Source organism: Trachemys scripta, chromosome 13 (assembly GCF_013100865.1).
Source record: "Trachemys scripta elegans isolate TJP31775 chromosome 13, CAS_Tse_1.0, whole genome shotgun sequence".
NCBI lineage: Eukaryota > Metazoa > Chordata > Testudines > Emydidae > Trachemys > Trachemys scripta.
The window spans coordinates 32,229,940-32,249,985 of NC_048310.1; the positions used below are offsets into that span (position 1 = coordinate 32,229,940).

The 20,046-nt window shown below is 44.0% G+C and overlaps 1 protein-coding gene across 6 annotated transcripts in view; it reads left to right on the top strand.

Annotated features, from left to right (window-relative positions):
• IRX5 (iroquois homeobox 5) overlaps positions 1-19,731 on the top strand; it is a 41,186-nt gene extending 21,455 nt beyond the window's left edge. The window contains exons 4-6 of one of the 6 annotated variants that reach the window (XM_034788939.1): positions 11,231-11,387; positions 14,801-14,909; positions 15,454-18,495. In XM_034788939.1, coding sequence (XP_034644830.1) covers positions 11,231-11,387; positions 14,801-14,897 — 254 coding nt within the window. In that variant the 3' untranslated portion in view covers positions 14,898-14,909; positions 15,454-18,495. Of the gene's footprint in view, positions 1-10,997; positions 11,190-11,230; positions 11,388-13,174; positions 13,333-14,800; positions 14,910-15,453; positions 18,496-19,648 lie in introns of those variants that run through there. The other 5 variants (XM_034788941.1, XM_034788942.1, XM_034788940.1 and 2 more) reach the window with 5 other exon arrangements.
• Positions 19,732-20,046: the final 315 nt, after the last annotated feature.

Genomic DNA, 20,046 nt, shown 5'->3' on the forward strand with positions numbered 1-20,046 from the left:
GGCTCTGGGCTGGGGCAGGGGGTTGGGTGCAGGAGAGGGTATGGGGGGGTGGGCTCTGGGAGGGAGTTTGGGTTCAGGAGGGGTGCAGGCTCTGGGCTGGGGCAGGGGGTTGGGTGCAGGAGAGGGTATGGGGGGGCGGGCTCTGGGAGGGAGTTTGGGTGTGGGGGGCGGGCTCTGGGCTGGGGTATGGGGTTGGGGTGCGGGAGGGGGTGAGGGGTGCGGCGCTTACCTCGGGCGGCTCCTGAAAGTGACCCACACGCCCCTCTGGGAGCGGCTTCTAGGTGGGAAGGCCAGGTGTCTCCGCGTGCTGCTGCCTGCAGGCACAGCCCCCGCAGCTCCCATTGGCCGCAGTTCCAATGGCAGAGTTGGTGTTCGGGGCTGAGGCAGTGCGTGGAGACACCCCCCTCCCAGGGATGTGCTGGCCGCTTCTGGGAGTGGCGCAGAGCGAGGGCAGACAGAAAGCAGCTTTAGCCCCACTGTGCTGCCGGTGGTGGCAGTGGGGGTCCCCGGGTCCTTTAAAATCATGTGGGGGTGGCAGATGGGGCAGGGAGATGCTCCGAGGGAGGTGCGTGGGGGTGGCAGGCAGGGCCAGGGGAGAGACTCGGCCCCAAACATTGGTGGAGCTGGGCCCCCATGCTCTGCATATTCCTGAAGCACGGGCACCTGGGCCCATGCAACTCCCTGCCCTGGTTGTGCACATTACAGAAAAGGGAGAGAGTGAAAAAGTAATTCTAATAGTTACCCATGAGTGCCAAATACTTAATGTTACTCATAGAACTGTTCAAAATTTTTCCAGCTGAATGTTTTTCCATCAGAAATTACTATTTTGTTGAAATAAAAAATTACAACTTTCCGTATGAAGGTGTCAATGTCGATGCAATTTAATTTAGAAAAATATTTTTAAAAGATAAGGTTGAAATGTTGTGTCTTTATTTCATTGGAATTAAACATTTGGATTTGAAACAACTTTTCATTTCAAAAATGATTTTACATTCTATTATAATAGATATGGAAAAAGTTGAAATCTGAAAGAAACATTTGATTTTTATCAAAACAGAATGTTTGATTGATTTTTTGGAAAGTTTCAACTGGAAACTTTTTGGTATCGTTCCGATCTGGAATGAAAACAAATGTTGGAATGTCCCACAGAACGCATATTTGAGGTTCTGACCAGCATCTGAAGAAGTGGGTTTTTTACCCACGAAAGCTTATGCCCAAATAAATCTGTTAGTCTTTAAGGTGCCACCAGACTCCTCGTTGTTTTTGTGGATACAGACTAATGCAGCTACCCCTCTGATACTTGACCAGCTCTAGTTACTTGGTAAGGAAAAGGGGAAGCCACAGTTAATGCCGACAGCAAATAGTCTCCAGTTTACACCTTTGCAACATGTGTACTGATAAATCAGTGTAGTGATGCTGCCTGACAGACCAGAGCTCACCGAAGGAGTGGGTGGAGAAAGAGGAATGGAATGGCCCACTTCTCATGCTGTTCATTTAATGAGAGATGCTCCTTTCTTGGCCAGCCAATCAGTGGCAAGGGAGAGACCAATAAAAACAGCACCCCAAAAGACAGCTGACGATGACTAGATGGCAGAATGGGATTCCCTTGTTGCTCTATCTTGATATCCGTGCAATGGATCCCCTGTTATCTACTGTGGAGAAAGATTGGGCTGCAGATACTGTTCCATTGTTTTTCACCTAAATAAAAGCTAACATGTCTCAAACATGGGTGCCCAAAATTAAGCACCTAAATCCATGGTTAGTCTGGATTATAGATTAGTGCATTGATTTACAGAGGTGTGGCGCATTCACAAAGCCCATTGAAGTGACTGAGAACCACAAAGGCTCAGAGCTTATGCAGGAAACTGCTGCTGAGTACAATGGTGCTGCAGATTGGCCATTTGGAACATAGCTGGATGTAACGGGACTTTGAATGGCCATTAGCCAGAGCTGCCTGGCTGCCACAAGCACATCTTCCATTTGGTGTCTTGGGCTTTTGAATTGTGATCAGCTTCCACAATTGGCAGGTCTATCAGGGTTTGGATTCTTTTTGTGCTGCTGGCTACTCAGTATTATTATGTGTCTCTCCAGGGCTGCTGCTTCTTCATGGTATTTTGCGTATGCACCGGAGATATCTAGGCCTAGATCTTCAAAGGTATTCAGGGCCCAGATCTTGGAGGTATTTAAGTGTCTATCTCCCATTGATTATTTTATAAATCTAAAGAAAAAACCTGATATCAGCGGAATCTAGCAAGAAACAAATACAAATATCAAAGGGGTAGCCGTGCTAGTCTGGATCTGTAAAAGCAGCAAAGGGTCCTGTGGCACCTTATAGACTAACAGACGTATTGGAGCATGAGCTTTCGGGGGTGAATACCCACTTCGTCGGATGCAAAAATATTTAGCCTGAACAGCATTTACTCTGTCTTAACTATTATAAGGATTTTTTAAATAATTACTGGTCAAAACATCTACCCTGTAAGCATGACACCTGTGAATTCAAGTGCTAAATAAAAATTGCAATAAAATAAGCTTATTATAAATTCATTACCATGGGCCAGATTTTGATGCCCTTGTTTACACGGAGTACTACTCCAAGAAAGCACTCGGTCAGGTGCTTAACTTTGGGCGTATGCCTATACCCCATTGAAGTCAATGGGACTTAAATGCATACGTCAACTGTTGCCCTGAGTTGGGGTGTTTTCCTGAATTAGGATCAAAACAAATAAGTATATGACAATCTAGTCCATAGTATCATAGATGTGATCATTTATTTAGGGTGAAACTAAGGGCCCTACTTTACCAACACTACTTGGTGAATCAAAGGGCTGCTTATGGTCTACACACTACGGCTGGCACTGGTTGCATGATTGAGTCCCAAGTTAGGATGAGAACAAACGGGAGAAGGTGGCAACATGGGGTTGGGAGAGGTGGAAGGGAGAAAGAGGGAATTCTCATTTGCAAAAACAGGAATAAAATAAATAAAAATCAAGCTGTGTGTGTGTGGAAGGTTTTGCAAGTTCAAAATATAATTCCCATATTTCTTTGTTACTATTAATTTTGTTCTGCCAGCTTATTAACTACATCACTTTGATGAGTATTTTAAAAAACATAATGGCTATCACTCAGTTAGACTGCTTTGAAGTGTCTGAAAGTTAAATGACTAGTAGCATTTATTCATTTCATAATATGATGCTAAAAGTTTTGATATGGGATTTAAAAAAAATAATGATATTTGAAGTTAAAAGAAGACATCTTGATTAAAGCCAGAACAAATTGTTTGGCTGAGAGTCAAACTCTGGTTCACATGCGTTTCCAAGCTTGTAGGCTCACTTGTTTGCTTGCAAAAGCCCATATGCTTTCAATGGATGAGTCAAAATCCATGCCATGGATCTGCTGACAAAAATGATGAACAGAAAACTGCTTCAAGTCTGGGAACCACTGGAATAGCTCAACTCATAAGGGAGTGATAGAACTTAGACATTAGAAATGGGAGGAAAGGATGATCTTGTGGTTAAGGCACCGGACTGGGATTTGAAAGATCTAGGTCAGAGGTGGGCAAACTACGGTGGCCTGCGGGACTGTCCTGCCCGGCCCTTGAGCTCCCGGCTTCTCTCCCACTGACCCCCATGCAGCCATGCCACCACGTGGGCAGCGCTTTGGGCAGCGGGGTTGCACGCTCCTGCCGAGCAGCGCGGCAGTGTGTCTGGCTCCGGCTGGGCGGCGCGGCTGCCAGACATGCTGCTCTGAGCAGTATGGTAAGGGGGAGGGGGTTGGATAAGGGGTGGGGGCCCCTGGAGGCAGTCAAGGGACAGAGAGCAGGAGGCGGTTGGATGGGGCAGAGGTTCTGGGGAGCAGTCAGGGGACAGGGAATGTGTGTGTGTGGGGTTGGATAAGCGTGGGAGTCTCAGGAGGCGGAGGTGTGGATAAGGGTCAGGGGACAGGGAACGGGGGGGTTGGATAGGCGTGGGGTCCCGGGGGGGCTTTTAGGGGGTGGGGGTGTGGATAGGGGTCAGGGCAGTCAGGGGACTGGAAGCAGGAGGGTAGAATGGGGGTGGGGTCCCTGGGGGAGGTTAGGGGAGGGGGGTCCCGGGAGGGGGGGTTAGGGGACAAGGAGCGAGGGGGGGTGGATGGGTCGGGGGGTCTGGGGGGGGGCATTCAGGAGGTGGGAAGTGCAAGGGGTCGGATAGGGAGCAGGGGCCAGGCTGTTTGGGGAGGCACAGCCTGCACTACCTGGCCCTCCATACAGTTTTGCAAGCCCGATGTGGCCCTCGGGCCAAAAAGTTTGCCCACCCTGATCTAGGTTCAGTTTTCAGTTCTGTCACAGACTATGACACTACTTGAGCAAATGACCACCACTCTATGCATCAGTTCTCCATCTGTAAACAGGGGATCATGCTACTTCCCAATGATTTCATACCAAGGGTTGTGATGCTAAATATGACAGAATGACTGTAGTATCCCATAGCTCAGTGGTACGCATACCCGTGGGGGTACTCAGAGGTCTTCCAGGGGGTACAGCAACTCAGCTAGATATTTGCCTCATTTTACAACAGGCTCCATAAAAAGCTCTAAAGAAGTCACTGGAAACTAAAATTTCACACAGACGATGACTTGTTTATACTGCTCTATATACTGTACAGTGAACTATAAGTACAGCATTTAAATTCCAATTGATTTATTTTACAATTATATGGTAAAAATGAGAAATAAGCACATTTTCAGTACTAGTGTGTTGTATTTTTATATCTGATTTTGTAAGCAAGTCATTTTTAAGGGAGGTGAAACTTGGGGGTACGCAAGACAAATCGGACTCCTGACAGGGGTACAGTGGTCTGGAAAGGATGAGAACCACTGGGTTAGAGCAGCCACCTGGAAGCTGAGGACCATGGGTCCAGTCACCCTGCTCCAATCATGCTTTCATTATTGATCCACAGTAGAACAGCTTCAACAGGAAAGACAGAGGGAAGCCGACATCAGAATATCCCATAGCTCAGCGGTTACAACACCCTTCCCTGAAAAGGGAGACCCCTGTTCAAATCCTTTCTTCCCCTCTGGAAGAGAGGGAAGAATTGAATCTGGATCACCCACTTCTCATGTGAGTGCTCCAACCACTGGACTAAAAGTCATAATGTGGGCACCTCCTGCCTCAGTTTTGAATGGGACCCAAGCTAGTAGGCACAGCTAATGAATTGGGCCCCCACAAGCATTGGCAGCAGCTGCATGCTTGTCTTTCCCTGCTTTTTGAATTGCTCTGGGGCTCAGGTGGGAGATAGGAGTTCAGACACCTAGAGGGAGGCAGCAGTGCACACGTCCAGAGGCAGAAACTTAGGCGTCTAGGGAATTTTTACCCTGAAAGTTTACATGCGGAGTGAGTTTAGGCACATACAGGGTTTGGTAGGTGTTTTGTGGATTGCAGAGAGCTAACACCAGGATTTAGGCCCCTATAACTGAGACTTAGGCACGTACAGTGGGTCTGGGCCTCTGTGACTACCTGGATAGAAGACCTATTAGGGTACTGCTTCAAATCTGGAACAGGTTGGTTGTGATGGCTAGGAAAGAGGCAGGGCACATTCATTTGGTATCAGAAACTTTTAGGCCAATTCTGGTTATGTAGATTCCTGTAAACCACCCCACAATCTAAACTGGCATTCCTTGGTGGCAGCCTCTGCAGGAACACTATGGTGTGCATGAGTATAGAGTTCACTATCTTCACATATAGATGGGATCTTCCAGGAGGGTTTTTGTGCAGACCTACAAGGCCAATGTCGGAAGAAAGCATCATACCCATGGATGCAATAAAATCCTACAACTTTTGTCCTCATTCTAATCAAGTAGGTAGTGTCATATGCAGCCTGAGCTACACCTTTTCAAAATGAAGCAATATCATTAAATCTTCACCAGTGATATCATGCTTGATCAAGCCATCTTCAGCCAACATTAACCCTTTGAGTCAGTAATCATTCCTTAAGTAACTGAACTAATACACTTACTAATGGATTACTACTTGTACTTAAGGAGAAAGGATATACTTTTGTGAAGTGAGACCTTACAGAATTGTGAGTGTTCCCAGGAGCTAAACTGGACTTTGAAGGTACCACATTTTGCCATTTTGGGGGCATGAAGAGAAAATACTACAATGGAAAATATAATAATGTACCAGCACTATATTGACTGGGCTGTTAAAGTTGGGGGTGAGGAACAACTGTTGGGTGAGCTGGTTAATATCAAGGGTCACCACTCCCTTCTGCTTATACTGCAGACCATGTCAAAAGCTTTCTAGTAATCAGTACAGCTTAGGAAAAGGCTTTGCTTAACTTTTCTTTCATCTTTCTCTTTTCCATCTGGTGTTAAAGATCAAACCTTCAGTTCCTCTACTCTTTTAAGCCTTGTCTGTTTGACAGCAAACTTCTCATCCATCTTAAATATGGGGCAAGTTAGATCGTCTTTCAGGAGCAGTTACAGAACAGATTTTTATCAGACACTAACTGTATAACCACCGCTCTCACTTTTGACTTCAGCCCGAATATTGCTGTTATGGGATATTCCCAATCTTTTCTGATTTTCAACATCTGTCTTTCTAATGCACGTGTGGTGGTGTGTTCCTTTAAAATTTTTGGAATATACTTCCTGTGCTTCACATAACTTTTTCCAAAAACTTTCCCAGCAATTCATAATGTCTATTTCCTTCAGACTTCAGCACCTGGTCTCTTAGAGGTACTGCAATATAGGAGTGAGTATAGGTTTTGACAGCATAGGTTCTATGTGGCTATAAACTGTACTTTGTTGGTTAGATTCTGCACAAAGGCTACATCCTGTCCTTTGATAGAATCACAGTAGAACTTGAATAATCAGCTACTCAGTGAAGACTCTAGTCTCCCGTGTAGGATATGGGTAGCTGCAATTGGAGCCAATGGGATTGACTTACATCTTGCAGTTGGAGAATCAGACCCAAGACACTTACTACTATTCCTTAGTAGCAGAGCAAGGAAAGCAGATCTAAATATTTGTTACTAGAGTTCACTTATGAAATTCTGCTTTTGTGAAGAAAAAGATTCCATTTAGTACCCACAAATTTAAACTTATGTTTTAAAATGATAGTTGATCATACTAACAATTGTCAGCATAATTATCCTGCGATGCTATTGGCACCCTCACAACCACATTACCTTTCAATGTTGAGGCAAGAATTATTATAAGTAATGAGAATGGAGGAAGTGGGGAAACTAATATTAAATGCAAACACTCTGATTAAACAAGGGGAGGCTTGTGACATAAACTAATAAAATTTAGGGAAGGGATATGGAAGAATGAAGTGACTCCTTGAATTGTGAATTTCAAAGCTGTGGTTGTTTTTATCATTAATATGACCTAGGTGTGAAATAATTGTCCTGATTCCACTCCAGATTTACACCAGTGTAACTTTGATTTTGGTGAGGTTATGCTGATATAAGGCTAGAGAGACAGGGCAGACTCATGTCCACAGGGATTTATTTTTATTTCATTTTATTTTTAAAATAATCAAATATTATCTACCAAAGAACTAAATAGCAGAAATAGTTGGTCTGCCGTGTCAGCTAACCACATGTTTAAGCTCTTTTCCAAAACCCTTGCATTCTACTAACTGTGCAGATAGTATTTGGTATGTGTATAACATATATTTTAAGCTTAGTGTTTTTTACACAGCAGAATGCACTGGCTCTAGATCTGAGGTGGGCAAACTATAGCCCGCGGGCCACATCTAGCCCGTGGGACCGTCCTGCCCGGCCCTTGAGCTCCCGGCCCCTCCTCCGCTGTCCCGCCTCCCCCGCAGCCATGCTGCCACACGGGCAGCGCTCTGGGCGGCGGGATTGTGTGCTCCTGCCGAGCAGCGCAGCAGCGTGTCTGGCTCCGGCCAGGCGGCATGGCTGCCAGACATGCTGCTCTGAACAGCATGGTAAGGGGGCCCGGGCTGGGGGGTTGGATAAGGGGCGAGGGTTCCAGGGGGCAATCAGGGGACAGGGAGCAGGGGGCAGTTGGATGGGGTGGAGGTTCTGGGGGGTGGTCAGGGGACAGGGAACATGGGGGGGGTTGGATAAGTGTGGGAGTCTCAGGGGGCGGGGATGTGGATAGGGGTCAGGGGATGGAGAACAGGGGGGGTTGGATAGGCGTGGGGTCCCGGGGGGCCTGTCAGGGGGCAGGGGTGTGGATAGGAGTCAGGGCAGTCAGGGGACTGGAAGCAGGGGGGTTGGACGGGGGTGGGGTTCTGGGGGGCAGTTAGGGACGGGGGGTACCAGGAGGGGGTGGTTAGGGGACAAGGAGCGACGGGTTGGATGGGTCGGAGGTTCTGAGGGGGGCAGTCAGGGGGTGAGAAGTGGGAGGGAGCAGATAGGGGGTGAGGGCCAGGCTGTTTGGGGAGGCACAACCTTCACTACCTGGCCCTCCATACAGTTTTGCAACCCCAATGTGGCCCTCTGGCCAAAAAGTTTGCCCATTCCTGATCTAGATCTTGTGGGGTAAGCATTCTGGTTTGGAGAATGTCTTATATTTACTTAATAGAGAAGACAGAACAAGTGATGTACTTTTTAACCCTTTGGAGACAGAAGAACCTCCAAGGCATCTATTTGTAAGGCAAACTAGAGGATGCATCTTGCTAAGTGTTAAAACTGGATTTTATTTAATCAAAATGTATCATGTAAATCTTTATTAGTTAATGATTATTAACTCAACCGCCAGTACCAGAGCCATAATTGCTCTTGCCAGACTGCCTCAGATATGCCAGACTGCCTCAGATGCACACTAAGGGGAAAAAATCTTAGCCAGCTACTTGGCTCTGACGCTGGGGCTTAGGATCCTCGTCATCTGTTCAGGAGGAATATTTGGAATAGGCCTTCATAGTTGGAGGAGACTTCACAGTGCCTGAACACCTCCATTCTGCAGGGAGCAAGGGTTGGATCCAGGAGGTGGTGAATGCCCTGGCTCTGTTCTCCTACTGCCTTGTCCTCAAATCCCTGCACAGGAAATTGCTGTGGAGCTGGACTTCACACAAAGACAGATTTTATGTGAAAACCCAGTCTTTCCATACGGGCAGACCTGAAAATCATGACATCATTACCAACAGAAATACTATATTAGATTGCTTTTAAAGGTTTTTACTGGCTCCCTCTGTCCCATGCAGTTAGACTCATGATAACTAAGATACCAAGCTTCACAGGTGAAAGGGTAAAATAAATAAATAAATTAATCCTATAATACTTAAAAGTCGAAAACATCCCTAAAATAACGTTGTCATTTGTGAGGAATATAAAACAATGCAGGCTGTGAATGTGTGACAAAGGTTCTATTAATACTCCTTTGGCATCTCTTGAATTCATTTGTGGTTTCTCCACTCACGTGTAACATGGCTTCCACACACAGACTTTGTACCACATCACATTGTCATACATTATCTGTCTCTTGTGTCCATGCACAATGTATATAAAACTCAGATACAATGAGAGGGGGGCTTTGTATACTAGTCTGGCCTTAGGACTGAGGCCAGGTTTGCACTACAAAGTTTTGGCAACATAACTATGTAGGGCAGAGGTGTGAAAAAACACCTTCTCAATTGACAACTATTCTGGCAACTATGCCAACACAAGAAGGGTTCTGGCAGCATAGCTAATGTAATTTGGAGAAGTGATGTTACTATACCGGCAGAAAAACTCCTTCTGTTGGCATAGCCTGTGTCTACAGTAGGGAGCTAATCTTTCAAAGCATTTGTAGTGTAGACAAGGCTGAAGAACCAGAAACTTCTGAGTTGTAATCTTGACTCTGCCATTAACTCACTCTCTGGCTTGGGGGCAAACTTTCTGAGGGCATGTGGCTACATATTGCTGGTGCTCAGGGGTACGAGGAGATGTGATTTATGACTAATAGAGCTGTGGCAGCAGAAGCCCTAGTGTAGATGCAGTTAAACTGCCAAAACTGCACTTTTATTGGGATAGCTTGTGTAGTTTGGGGTGTGTGTGTGTGTGTGTGTGTGAAATAAGCGATAGTTATAGAAGCACAACTCTGCCAGTAGAAAATGCAGCTACACTTTCTTTTATTGGTAGAGTGTATTGGTATTTCTATACCAGCCAAGCATTCCTCGTGTATACAAGGTCTTAGCTTCCTGGTACCTCAAGTAGCCTGACAAACTTACCTGCCTCAAAGGAGCATTTTGAAGATTACTTTGTTAATGATTGTGTCGTGCTTTGATGTGTACAGTGGTACACATGCTAAATAAGTTTTATTACGCCAATAAGAAACTTTCCCCTCAGTGATGTTAGCGAGATTTAAAAAAAAAATTAAGTTCAAGTCTCAGGGCTTGTCTACACTTACAGCGCTGTAACAGCACAACTGCATCAGTGTCAGTGTAGACTTGTGCCGCTGCAGTGCTAACGTCCTGGTTTCCTCTACAACATGAAAAGATGACAGACTTTGTAAGAGTGCTGTGGAGGTCAATAAGCGAAAAGAATCTGGGCAGATTCAGCACAAACAAAACATCCCCCAAAGTTATGTTTTGTTCTTGTATTACATACAGTGAAATATGGTATTAAAAACTGGAAAAAAACCTGACTCTCCTGCACATTAGGGTGTAGAATTCAGAGATGCTCCAGGGTAGTTCTAACTTACAGCATTTATTCTTGTACTCTGTGTTTTTTTTTAAACATTATTGCAAGAACACAGTGCAAAATACAGATCAAGAATCATTACTACAGTTTATGTGGTAAGGACATAATGTCGCTGAACTTCCCCCCCCCCCATACGTCATGTTTTCCCCAGTGCTCAAATGGCAGGACAGATGTAATTATATGTTCTAAGTTAATGTATTTCCAGTTGATGGAATGGAGATATGGGAAATTATTAATTATTGATATTGAGGTAGGACCTAGAGGCCCAAACAAGGATCAAGACTCCATTGCGCTAAGCACAATTGTACACACAAGTAGAGAGTCCCTGCCCCAAAGAACTCATGTAACTGTCTTTCTGGACAGGTAGTCTCCAGGGACTGAACCCAGAACCTCTGGATCTTATAACTGCTTCAGATAACAAACCAGATCTGGTAAAGTGGACTCAGTAGCCAACTCAAACCTCTATGAAGTCGAGCCACTAGATGACAGAGAGCCAGTATAGCATAGGTTACCCACACAACCTAAGTAATGTGGCATATCTAACCGTGCTCCATCCCCAAATTTGAGCACTGCACTTTTCCTTTTCATTCCTGGAGGCTGGTGGTTCTGCTCCAAGTATTCACCATTTCCCCAAGCTTCTCAAAGTCTCGCCACGTTATGGGTGTCATCCTTCAGGACCAAGAACATTGGATGGAAGTCCAATTCAAGCCAGTCAATGGGGCTCCTTAATCTTCTACTTCCAGACCCTGCCAGGTGAGGATTCTTTTCTCTCATTCATGTTTCATTTAAGCTTTTTACTTTCCAGTTTCCATGTTGGTTATTTTCTCATTGAGTGTCTGATGTACTGGCATTAATGCACTTTAAACTCCCATTACTGGCAGCCACAGGCCAAGTATTGAGGGGCAGAAGCAGCATCTGACTTTCCATACTATCCCACCAAAGATCTCATAACATCAGTCAAGAGCTTCCCACATGGAGTGAGGGATAGTTCTGTTTCCAAGCCAGTTTATTCCTAGACCTTTACAACCAAATGTGCAACTTATACCTACGTAGATGAAGACAGAATATACACATTGTAGTTAATATGTTGGCTTCAACTACAAGTCTGGGAAATAGCTTGAATGTAAGCATTCAAGGTTCTGAAGCCCAGATGTATGAGGCTAGGGACACTTCTTCAGAGGATGTGATTAACTGATGATATCCACCAATATATCCTGGTCTCAAATTAAATCAGTTAGAAAACAAGGCTCAATTTTTATGTTACAAAATTGAATCCAATTTCATATGAAAACCCAATAATGGTATAACACTAAGGTCATTGAGGTACACGCAAAAAAAGGCCAGGAAATACTGAATGAAGATTTCATGTTCAACCTTAACTCTGCCCTGCGAGGTTTATGAATTACAACATGAGGCCAGATCCTCAGATGGTGTAATTTAGTGTAGCTGCCTTGTTTTCCGTGGAGTGATGGTGATCGACACTAGCTCAGAATCTGGCCTATAGTCATTGCACATGATCATGAAATATTCCCAAATAAAATATTTAATTAATCCTTTGCCACTGAACACAAGTTCAGGATGGTCAGTGCTGCATAAGCAGTTCATAGCAATATCAGGAATAGAACTCAGATCTGCTCTACAAGCACAGACTCCTCTACCACTTGAACTACTTCCTTTAGCAGTAGGAGGCCTATGATACATAGTTGAGTATGTACTCAAACATAGCTGTGATACCGGGCAGTGTTACAGACGTACACCAAGCAGCTCAAAGATAGAAGTGTTTGACTTGTAGTCTGCTTTACATTATGCAAAGAAAGGTGTCACTGGGGTGGCTCCAGGCACTAGCGCAGCAAGCACGTGCCTGGGGCGGGAAGCCGCGGGGGGCGGCGTGCCAGGCAGCGTGGGGGTGGCAGCCAGGTATCCTTCGGCGGCATGCCTGCGGGAGGTCCACAGGTCTGCGGCTTCGGCAGCAATTCGGCGGCGGGCTCGCAGAAGGTGCGGGACTGGCAGATCACCCGCAGAAACACCGCCGCATCCACTGGACCAGTGGACCGCCCGCAGGCATGCCGCCGAAAGCCACCTAACTGCCAAGGTGGCAAAAAACATAGAGCTGCCCCTGGGTGTCACGACAGTCTTCTCTTGAGGACTTTTACAGAAAGTTACAAATAATTAAAAATAGGAACTTTAAGAAGTTGATGGGATAAAAGAATGCCGGTTTCACTACTGCAGAGTAGCAAAAGAGACTGTTTAGGCAATGCCAGCATGCATAAGGTGAATTTCACCCCCCCTGCAGAAAGCCAGCACAAGATGTAGTAGGTCTTAAATGATACATAGGCCTTTGCTAAAAGCCTGATAAATGTCATACTGAGCATGCACTAGTTCGGTAATTCCCGCCCCCCAAAATTCACTAAACTGAGGTCTAGCAACGTGCAAGGAGTTATAATGGAACAGTGGAACTTTAATTTGTGAAAAAATAGGTTATTTTCTTCTTACTGGTCTCCTTTAATCTCATCTCATTCTTCTGTTACTTTCTCCTTCAGCCTATGCTCTGGAACTCTTTCTGGCTGCCTGAGGAGTTTCCTGGCATGAGGGGTATCCTTGGGTGGCACAGAGGCTCTGTATCATCCCCTCATCTCCTCCTTTCACGCCAGTGCATTCCTGGGATAAAGGAGATATGGCCAGGGTGCCTCCGCTCTCCAGCTATCCCCCAGCTGTCGTTGGAGATGTGGGCATAAGTAAAAGCAGCCTTTGAGGAAGTCCCAAGAAGGCTCCACAATGGTGGCAGAAAGCCACCTTTGCCCTCCCCTCTCCAGTGCTGTTCTGAGTATAGTTTAGCCAGACTAGAGAATCTGACCTAATCACTGTAGCAGAAAAATTCTCACTCCAGTCAAGAATGTCTTTAATATGAAAAATTTCCCTGTTTTTAAGCAGATCTTTATTAGCTTGAAAAGTTAAAATAGAAGCTGTCACGGAGTCTAGTCTAGGAGACTGATGTACAGAGAAGCATCTATTTATATATTTATATTCAAGCTCCCATAACAGAGATTGTGTTTGTTGAAGCCACCTCCTTCATGTTCTGTGCCAGCCAATATTTTGAGAACAGGAGCAGAACAGGAATAAGTTGCTTTTAACCAGTGCACATAGGCTTTTAACCCTACTCTATAAATTACACGATGTATTTTTATATGTGCTCTATTTTTCTTTCTGTAATGACAATATAAGCCTCTTTCAAGTAACTGAAATAAGGTCTCATCTCTATACTTAACCTATCAAAATTATACCTGAACTGCATGCCTACAGAAATTTAGGAAAGATACTACTCTATACTAAGATCTGCACGATATAAATGTCACTAAATACACATTACAGGATGTTTTATTCTGAATTTCACTACTTCATGGTTGTAACTGCATCTGTAATACAATTGTCAGAAAATGTTTCCCGAGGACAGATTCTAAACTCTGATAAAACACTCCAGCTATGAGGAAGTCAAAAGATCTCACACACTGTGCTATAAAAACCATTTACAATAGGTAAGATTGAGCGGTGATTAGTTAATATAAGGCCAGCATTTTACTAAACTTGTAAAATAGGGCCTAGATCTTCAGTTGATATAAATTCACATTGCATAGTACCATTGACTTCAATATGCCTATTCACACTAGCTAAGGGATCTGGCCCTCATGCTGATTAGCCCTCCTTCCACACTAGCTGAGGATTTACAGTTAGATTCTGCCACACTTGCTAACACTGAGTTGTAACCTCACTCTGCAGATAATCCCTTTTTTACCCCTACAAAGCTTTTGGCAAAGCAACATGAGAAGGGGTGGCCCAGGCCGAACCTGGTCCCTAGTTGTTGTTATAATATAATGCATTGCCCTTTCATCCATTTTACACAGAATATGGGGGATGGGGAGAGACAGGGGAGGAGATAATCTGCAACTGCTATTCAGTGGGCTGGAGTAATCTGCTAGAGAGGTAGGAGTGGCCATGAATTAAAAAATAATTTGTAATGTGAAAGGATAGGAAAAGAAACCAATGAGATTTTGGGTTGTATTGGCGGAGGAATCATGTCAGGGCCCAAGAAGTAAGAGTCCCATTCCTCCTCTCCCCCCGTTTCTCTGACATGACTGTATTGTATTCCATTCTGGAAATCTCATCACCAGAAGGATATTTGGGAGAAGCTCAGAGAAGAGTACTGAAAGTGACTGGAATGGATGGATGAGGAGAGATGGAAAGTGTATAGCTATAAACAGACTGTAATAACTACACAAGGTGACTAAAATCAAGGGCCTGATTTTCAAAAATTCAGGCATACAATTGCATGTGAAAGAATTTATACAATTGAGTGCCTGATTTGTCCACCCACCCCTGGTTAATATGACTGCACATGACTACAGGTTATCATTTGCCACACGTGTACCAGATTTCCGCTCACAACAGCATGCACAAGTTAGATGTGCAACGACTTCTTGAAAAACCAGGCCCATAAGTTAATATTTATGATTTGCTTTGAAAATGTAACAGTCTTGCGTATCTCCTTTCAAATTGAACAGAGCAGTACCAATGAGAACTGCACACTAACTAAACTGCTATGATCACATATTTGACTATTTTAAGAGCACCATTTTTTGACACATCCATTCTGCCAATAATATGATCATTTCCTGCCTTCTCCTTTGCATTTCTAATACAGTAGACTTAGAGAATAGTATTTTGCTAAAGTAGCATTGGGAGTGATATAGGTAACATGATCACTATTAGCAAAATAACATTTGTTAGGGAAAGCTCTTATAATTTTATTGGTTTTTTTTTTCAGGTAATGCAGTATTGAATGGTGAGACACTCAAATCTGCAAAGCTGCTAAAATGTGAACATTCGTTGTTTATTATGAGCAGCAGAGTTCAAATGTAGCTACTCTGAAAACTTCAGATAATAAAAAAACGAGACCCTCCTCTGATCTGTTAATTATGTGTCACAAATTATATCTGAAAATCTGCTACCTAGATTATTGTACTCGGTATCCAGAGCATTTGGTGATGAATACACGTCAGACAGACTTGACAGAGGCTTTGAGAAGCAAACAAAATTTTATTTGGAAAACATTAATAACCTTTTTAACACCTGTTGCTTGATCCTAAAATAAACTTTCGACAGCTTCCACCATTGAAGTCTCTGGGTGTTGCCACAGAAGAACAAAAGAGATAAGCAGAGGATCACAGGGTTTCCTCAGCTGGGGATGTGAGGTTGTCATGGCACTGGTCAAGGATGAAGAGGACTGCAGACCAGATCCCCGGGGGTGTCCACTGGCATGGTTCCATTGCACGCCGCGTGATAAAGCAATAAGAATTCCATGGAAGCTATGCCTTGCTCCAGAAGAGGACCAGGAGCTATATCCAATTTACACCTGCTGAGGATCTAGCTCTCTGTGCCACTTCCTTTCAATCACTCTGGTGTAGGTTCTTGGGTTTGGTACAATTAACGCTGGAGGGGGTTCCCAGACTGTGTTCCTGCCTAGATCTGCCCCGTTCCTTGGTCAATTTGGGGGGACTTCTCTTATAGATACTGCCTGAAGGCAGCATTTCATTTCTAAAGCAGAAAGATTAGAAATCACAAGTGATGGTACAAGCAAGCAGAGAATGATAAGTAAAGATCACCTGCCCTGGAATGGAACTAAGAACTTCCTAGATTTAGAAAAGGGTAACAAGACTGGGGAGAATCCAACAGTTCAGATGCAGGACAGTGTTTCTAGAGGGTATTGGGGTGATGTGTCAATAATAAGGGAAAAAAGATTAAACAAGAGTCCTGCTGTTTAGGAATCACAGGCTATATTACAAAGTCTGACTGAGTAATATGCTTCTCTGGGGTAAATAGAATTACATAGCAATAAATACAGGAATCTTACATGGAAAACTCAGTGTTTGGATTAGATCTGGCTCTCCAGCCTCCAAGATCAGTGATCTGCTACTAAGCTATGACTGCTCTTCCAGCTGCTCAGCCCAATTATTATTATTAGCTGCAATTCCACACATGGAATATGTTGTTGTTGTTTTATACAAAGAGGGGAAAATGGATGGAAGCCACATGTTAAATTGCTTGTGCAACTCCTGTACTGGGGCTTCAACTCTCACTGCTTGCAGTGATGGAATCTTCTAAATGCAATCAGATGTACCATTCACACTAGATAATTAACTCAACAACTTATTATTCAGAGATCCACATATCATACCACATAACTGAGGCCCTTCTTTTCAGTTCAGGAGCATGACTCTTAGCATGTACAGTTTCACACAGGGTTAGGTCAGCCTTGCTATAGAAGAATATCTTTTAAAGTCAATCTTACTAGAGAAGAATATTCTTTGAAGTAACAGAAGAATCCACCCAAGAAATTTGAGAACCTCATAATACTTGAGAGTTCCGAGACAATCTCATTGTAATGTAGAACCTATTTAAAAACAAACAAAACTGAACCAGTTCTCCCAATAGAACTAACTCACGATTAATAAATAAATCCCTTGCCATTAATACTTGGTCTCCACAAATCGTTTACTCTACTTGGTCTGAATCTAGCTTTTACAACTTAGTTGGTAGTTTTGTAATCTGCAGAGGGTGGACACTAGATGCAGACATCCCAGATATTATAAATATGATTTCATACCCATTTTGTTTTGTTAAAGGACTGTATTAACACAAATTCATCTTCCCAGCAGTCCTGCCAGGGGGTAAGAATCATCTACCTCACTTTACAGATGGAAGACTCACAATCCCACTTCCTAGATCAACAGCTTGCAGAAGGAGAACACACATTGCCCCGAGTGCATAGATAGCCTGTGTTCCTGCTGCTTCATGGCAAGTGCCATGGGCTAGTGTGGAAAGGACCATAGTCCTCACCTCTGCCAGCTCTCTCTGGGGTGACTTGTGTCTTGGGGAAGGCTAGGAGGGAAGCATCTCGTAAGCTCTCCATAATGGCAAGAGTGCTATGCCAGAGGCACAAGATGGGAGGGAAGGTTCTTTCAGACCTCCTCTTGTCTTGTACACCCAGGTTATAGAGCTAGTGTGGGCAGCACTGATTTTGTCCTCTCTGGTTGGCTTGACAACTGCAGTTCTACTGAGGTGTCCACAGTCCTTAGGTGTCTCGTGTGGCACAAAGCTGTAATGTTTGGCAAACACTCAGGATTTGAGTTGGAGACAGAAAACACAGCACTAATCTTGATTATATAAGCAGCCATGTCAGATAGACCACTCCAGCTTCTGGAAACATTTAAATTGCAGCATAGACAGTCGGGTTCCGACTGGAACCTGAGCTCTGGGACCTTCCCCGCTTCGTTCCAGCCCAAGCCTGAACGTCTACACAGAAAGTTTAGAGCCCTGCAGCCTGATCCCCCGTGTCAGAGTCAGCTGACACGGGCCAGCCATGAGTGTTTAATTGCAATGTAGACATGTTCTTAGGGTGTGATTAGAATCAATGGGAGTTCTTCCATCGACTACAATGGGTTTTGAATGAGAGCCTGTTCATGCTCAGAGGCTTAACACAGGTATTAGCACAGCCACTTGCATACTATCATTTCATCATCTCATTAGCATAGTTCTCAATGCTTGTAATGTGGGACCTGTCCCTACAGAGCCCACCAACCAAGTGCCTTGAAGTATCTGAAAAATGTAACTAATTATGCATAACTTATCTTACTGAGTTATTGCTTCAAACACAGGAAATGGAAACTAGGACAACAGGGCAAATGAATTCCATGCCAAAGCAGGATAATAGAAAGTTAAAAACAAACAAACAAACAGACAAGCAAAAAAACCAGTTAGCCGGGCATGTTATTTTGTTAGTCCAATCATTTAAAGGGTTAAACTTAAATATATTGTACAAAAGTGCAATTTTTTTTATCTACATGTGTTACCTTTAACAAAACAATAGATTTAAGACAGGGACATAGGGGAAAATATTTCTTCTTATCTCCTCCCCTATGGGTGTATTTACTTTGTGCATTTCACAGCAGTGTGTATATAGACAGTTTCATTGCTGCCCTTGTATATTCAATCTGTTCCCTTTTGGTTTGGGTGGGTCTCCCCTTCATCAAAAGCCATGAAAAAGATTAAAACCTTCTTGTAAAATATTGGCAGGGTACTCAGTGGCTGAAGCAGTACCTAAAACCTACAGGTAACTCTTGAAATCGACTGGATTGCAAGTTGATTGTGTCCCTTTAACATAATAAACTATAAAACACAATAGCGTCTGCAGGAAGTCTGCAGATTGCTTTGTATACGTCTATATTAATATTTTATACCACTGTCATCTCTGCCTATTCTTAGCCACCTTGTTATCTCGCACAGTCTGAAAGGAGCAGTTTAGCAATAGGCTACATCATGAGTGCGTGTGAAAATCATGCTGCAGCTAGAAGTGTTGTATCCAGATGCAGAGGAGTCTCTTGACCTTGACCCTCCCTTAAGTGTGCAGTGTCAGTGTGTGGCTTCATTAGAATATGGATCTTTCCCCTGGCTGCAGATAGGAGAGAGAGAACTCGAAAAAGGTAGTGGAACAGGAATAAACCAACCAATATTTTCTCTAGGCAGACATGTCTACCTTGAATATAATGAGTAAGTATGTGGATTTTTTTTTTAAAAGGAGCTAATGACTCCAAATATGTTGTTTTGAGATAACACAGTAGGCCTCAGCATGACAGTGTGAGACAGATGACATGAAGAGATGAATTGTCAAAATAACGGAGACATGGATCTGCGTGCTCGGAAACATTCCAGGTATTTGCTTCTTAGTTTCCCCGCCCTGCACGTATCACCCATGCAGTGTTTTAAAAATGTACCTCTAAGTGACTACACATAATTGAATGTGATGAAAGAGAGAGAACAAGAGTGAATTGCAGAGATGTAATAGATAATGTGCTAGGTTATCTGCAGATACTTGTACACAGCAAATGGCCCTGCTTGCAAGTAATCTATATTACTTCTGAATAGTTTGGTACAAATCATATGTTTCTTCTTTTTTCTTGCAGCTCCAGTGATGTGAAATGTGGAGTTGTCAGTGATCACGCTGTATGAAATAAACCAATAAAGTTAAAACAATATTTAAGGCTGAGGCACAAACTAGTTGTGCTTGTGTGTTGTAGCACGGTATCCTTCTTCAAAGCCTCTCATAAGAGTGGGCGTCATCACATTTAGTACACAGTGCTGTACTTTATAATGCTGTAGGACAGGGGTGGGCAAACTTTTTGGCCCGAGGGCTACACTGGGGTTGCAAAACTGTATGGCGGGCCAGGTAATGAAGGCTTTGCATCCTGAAACAGTCTGACCTTTGCCCCCTATTCGACCCCTCCCACTTCCTGCCCCCTGACTGCCCCCCTCAGAACCTCCGACCCATCCAACCCCCCCTGCTCCTTGTCCCCTGACCGCC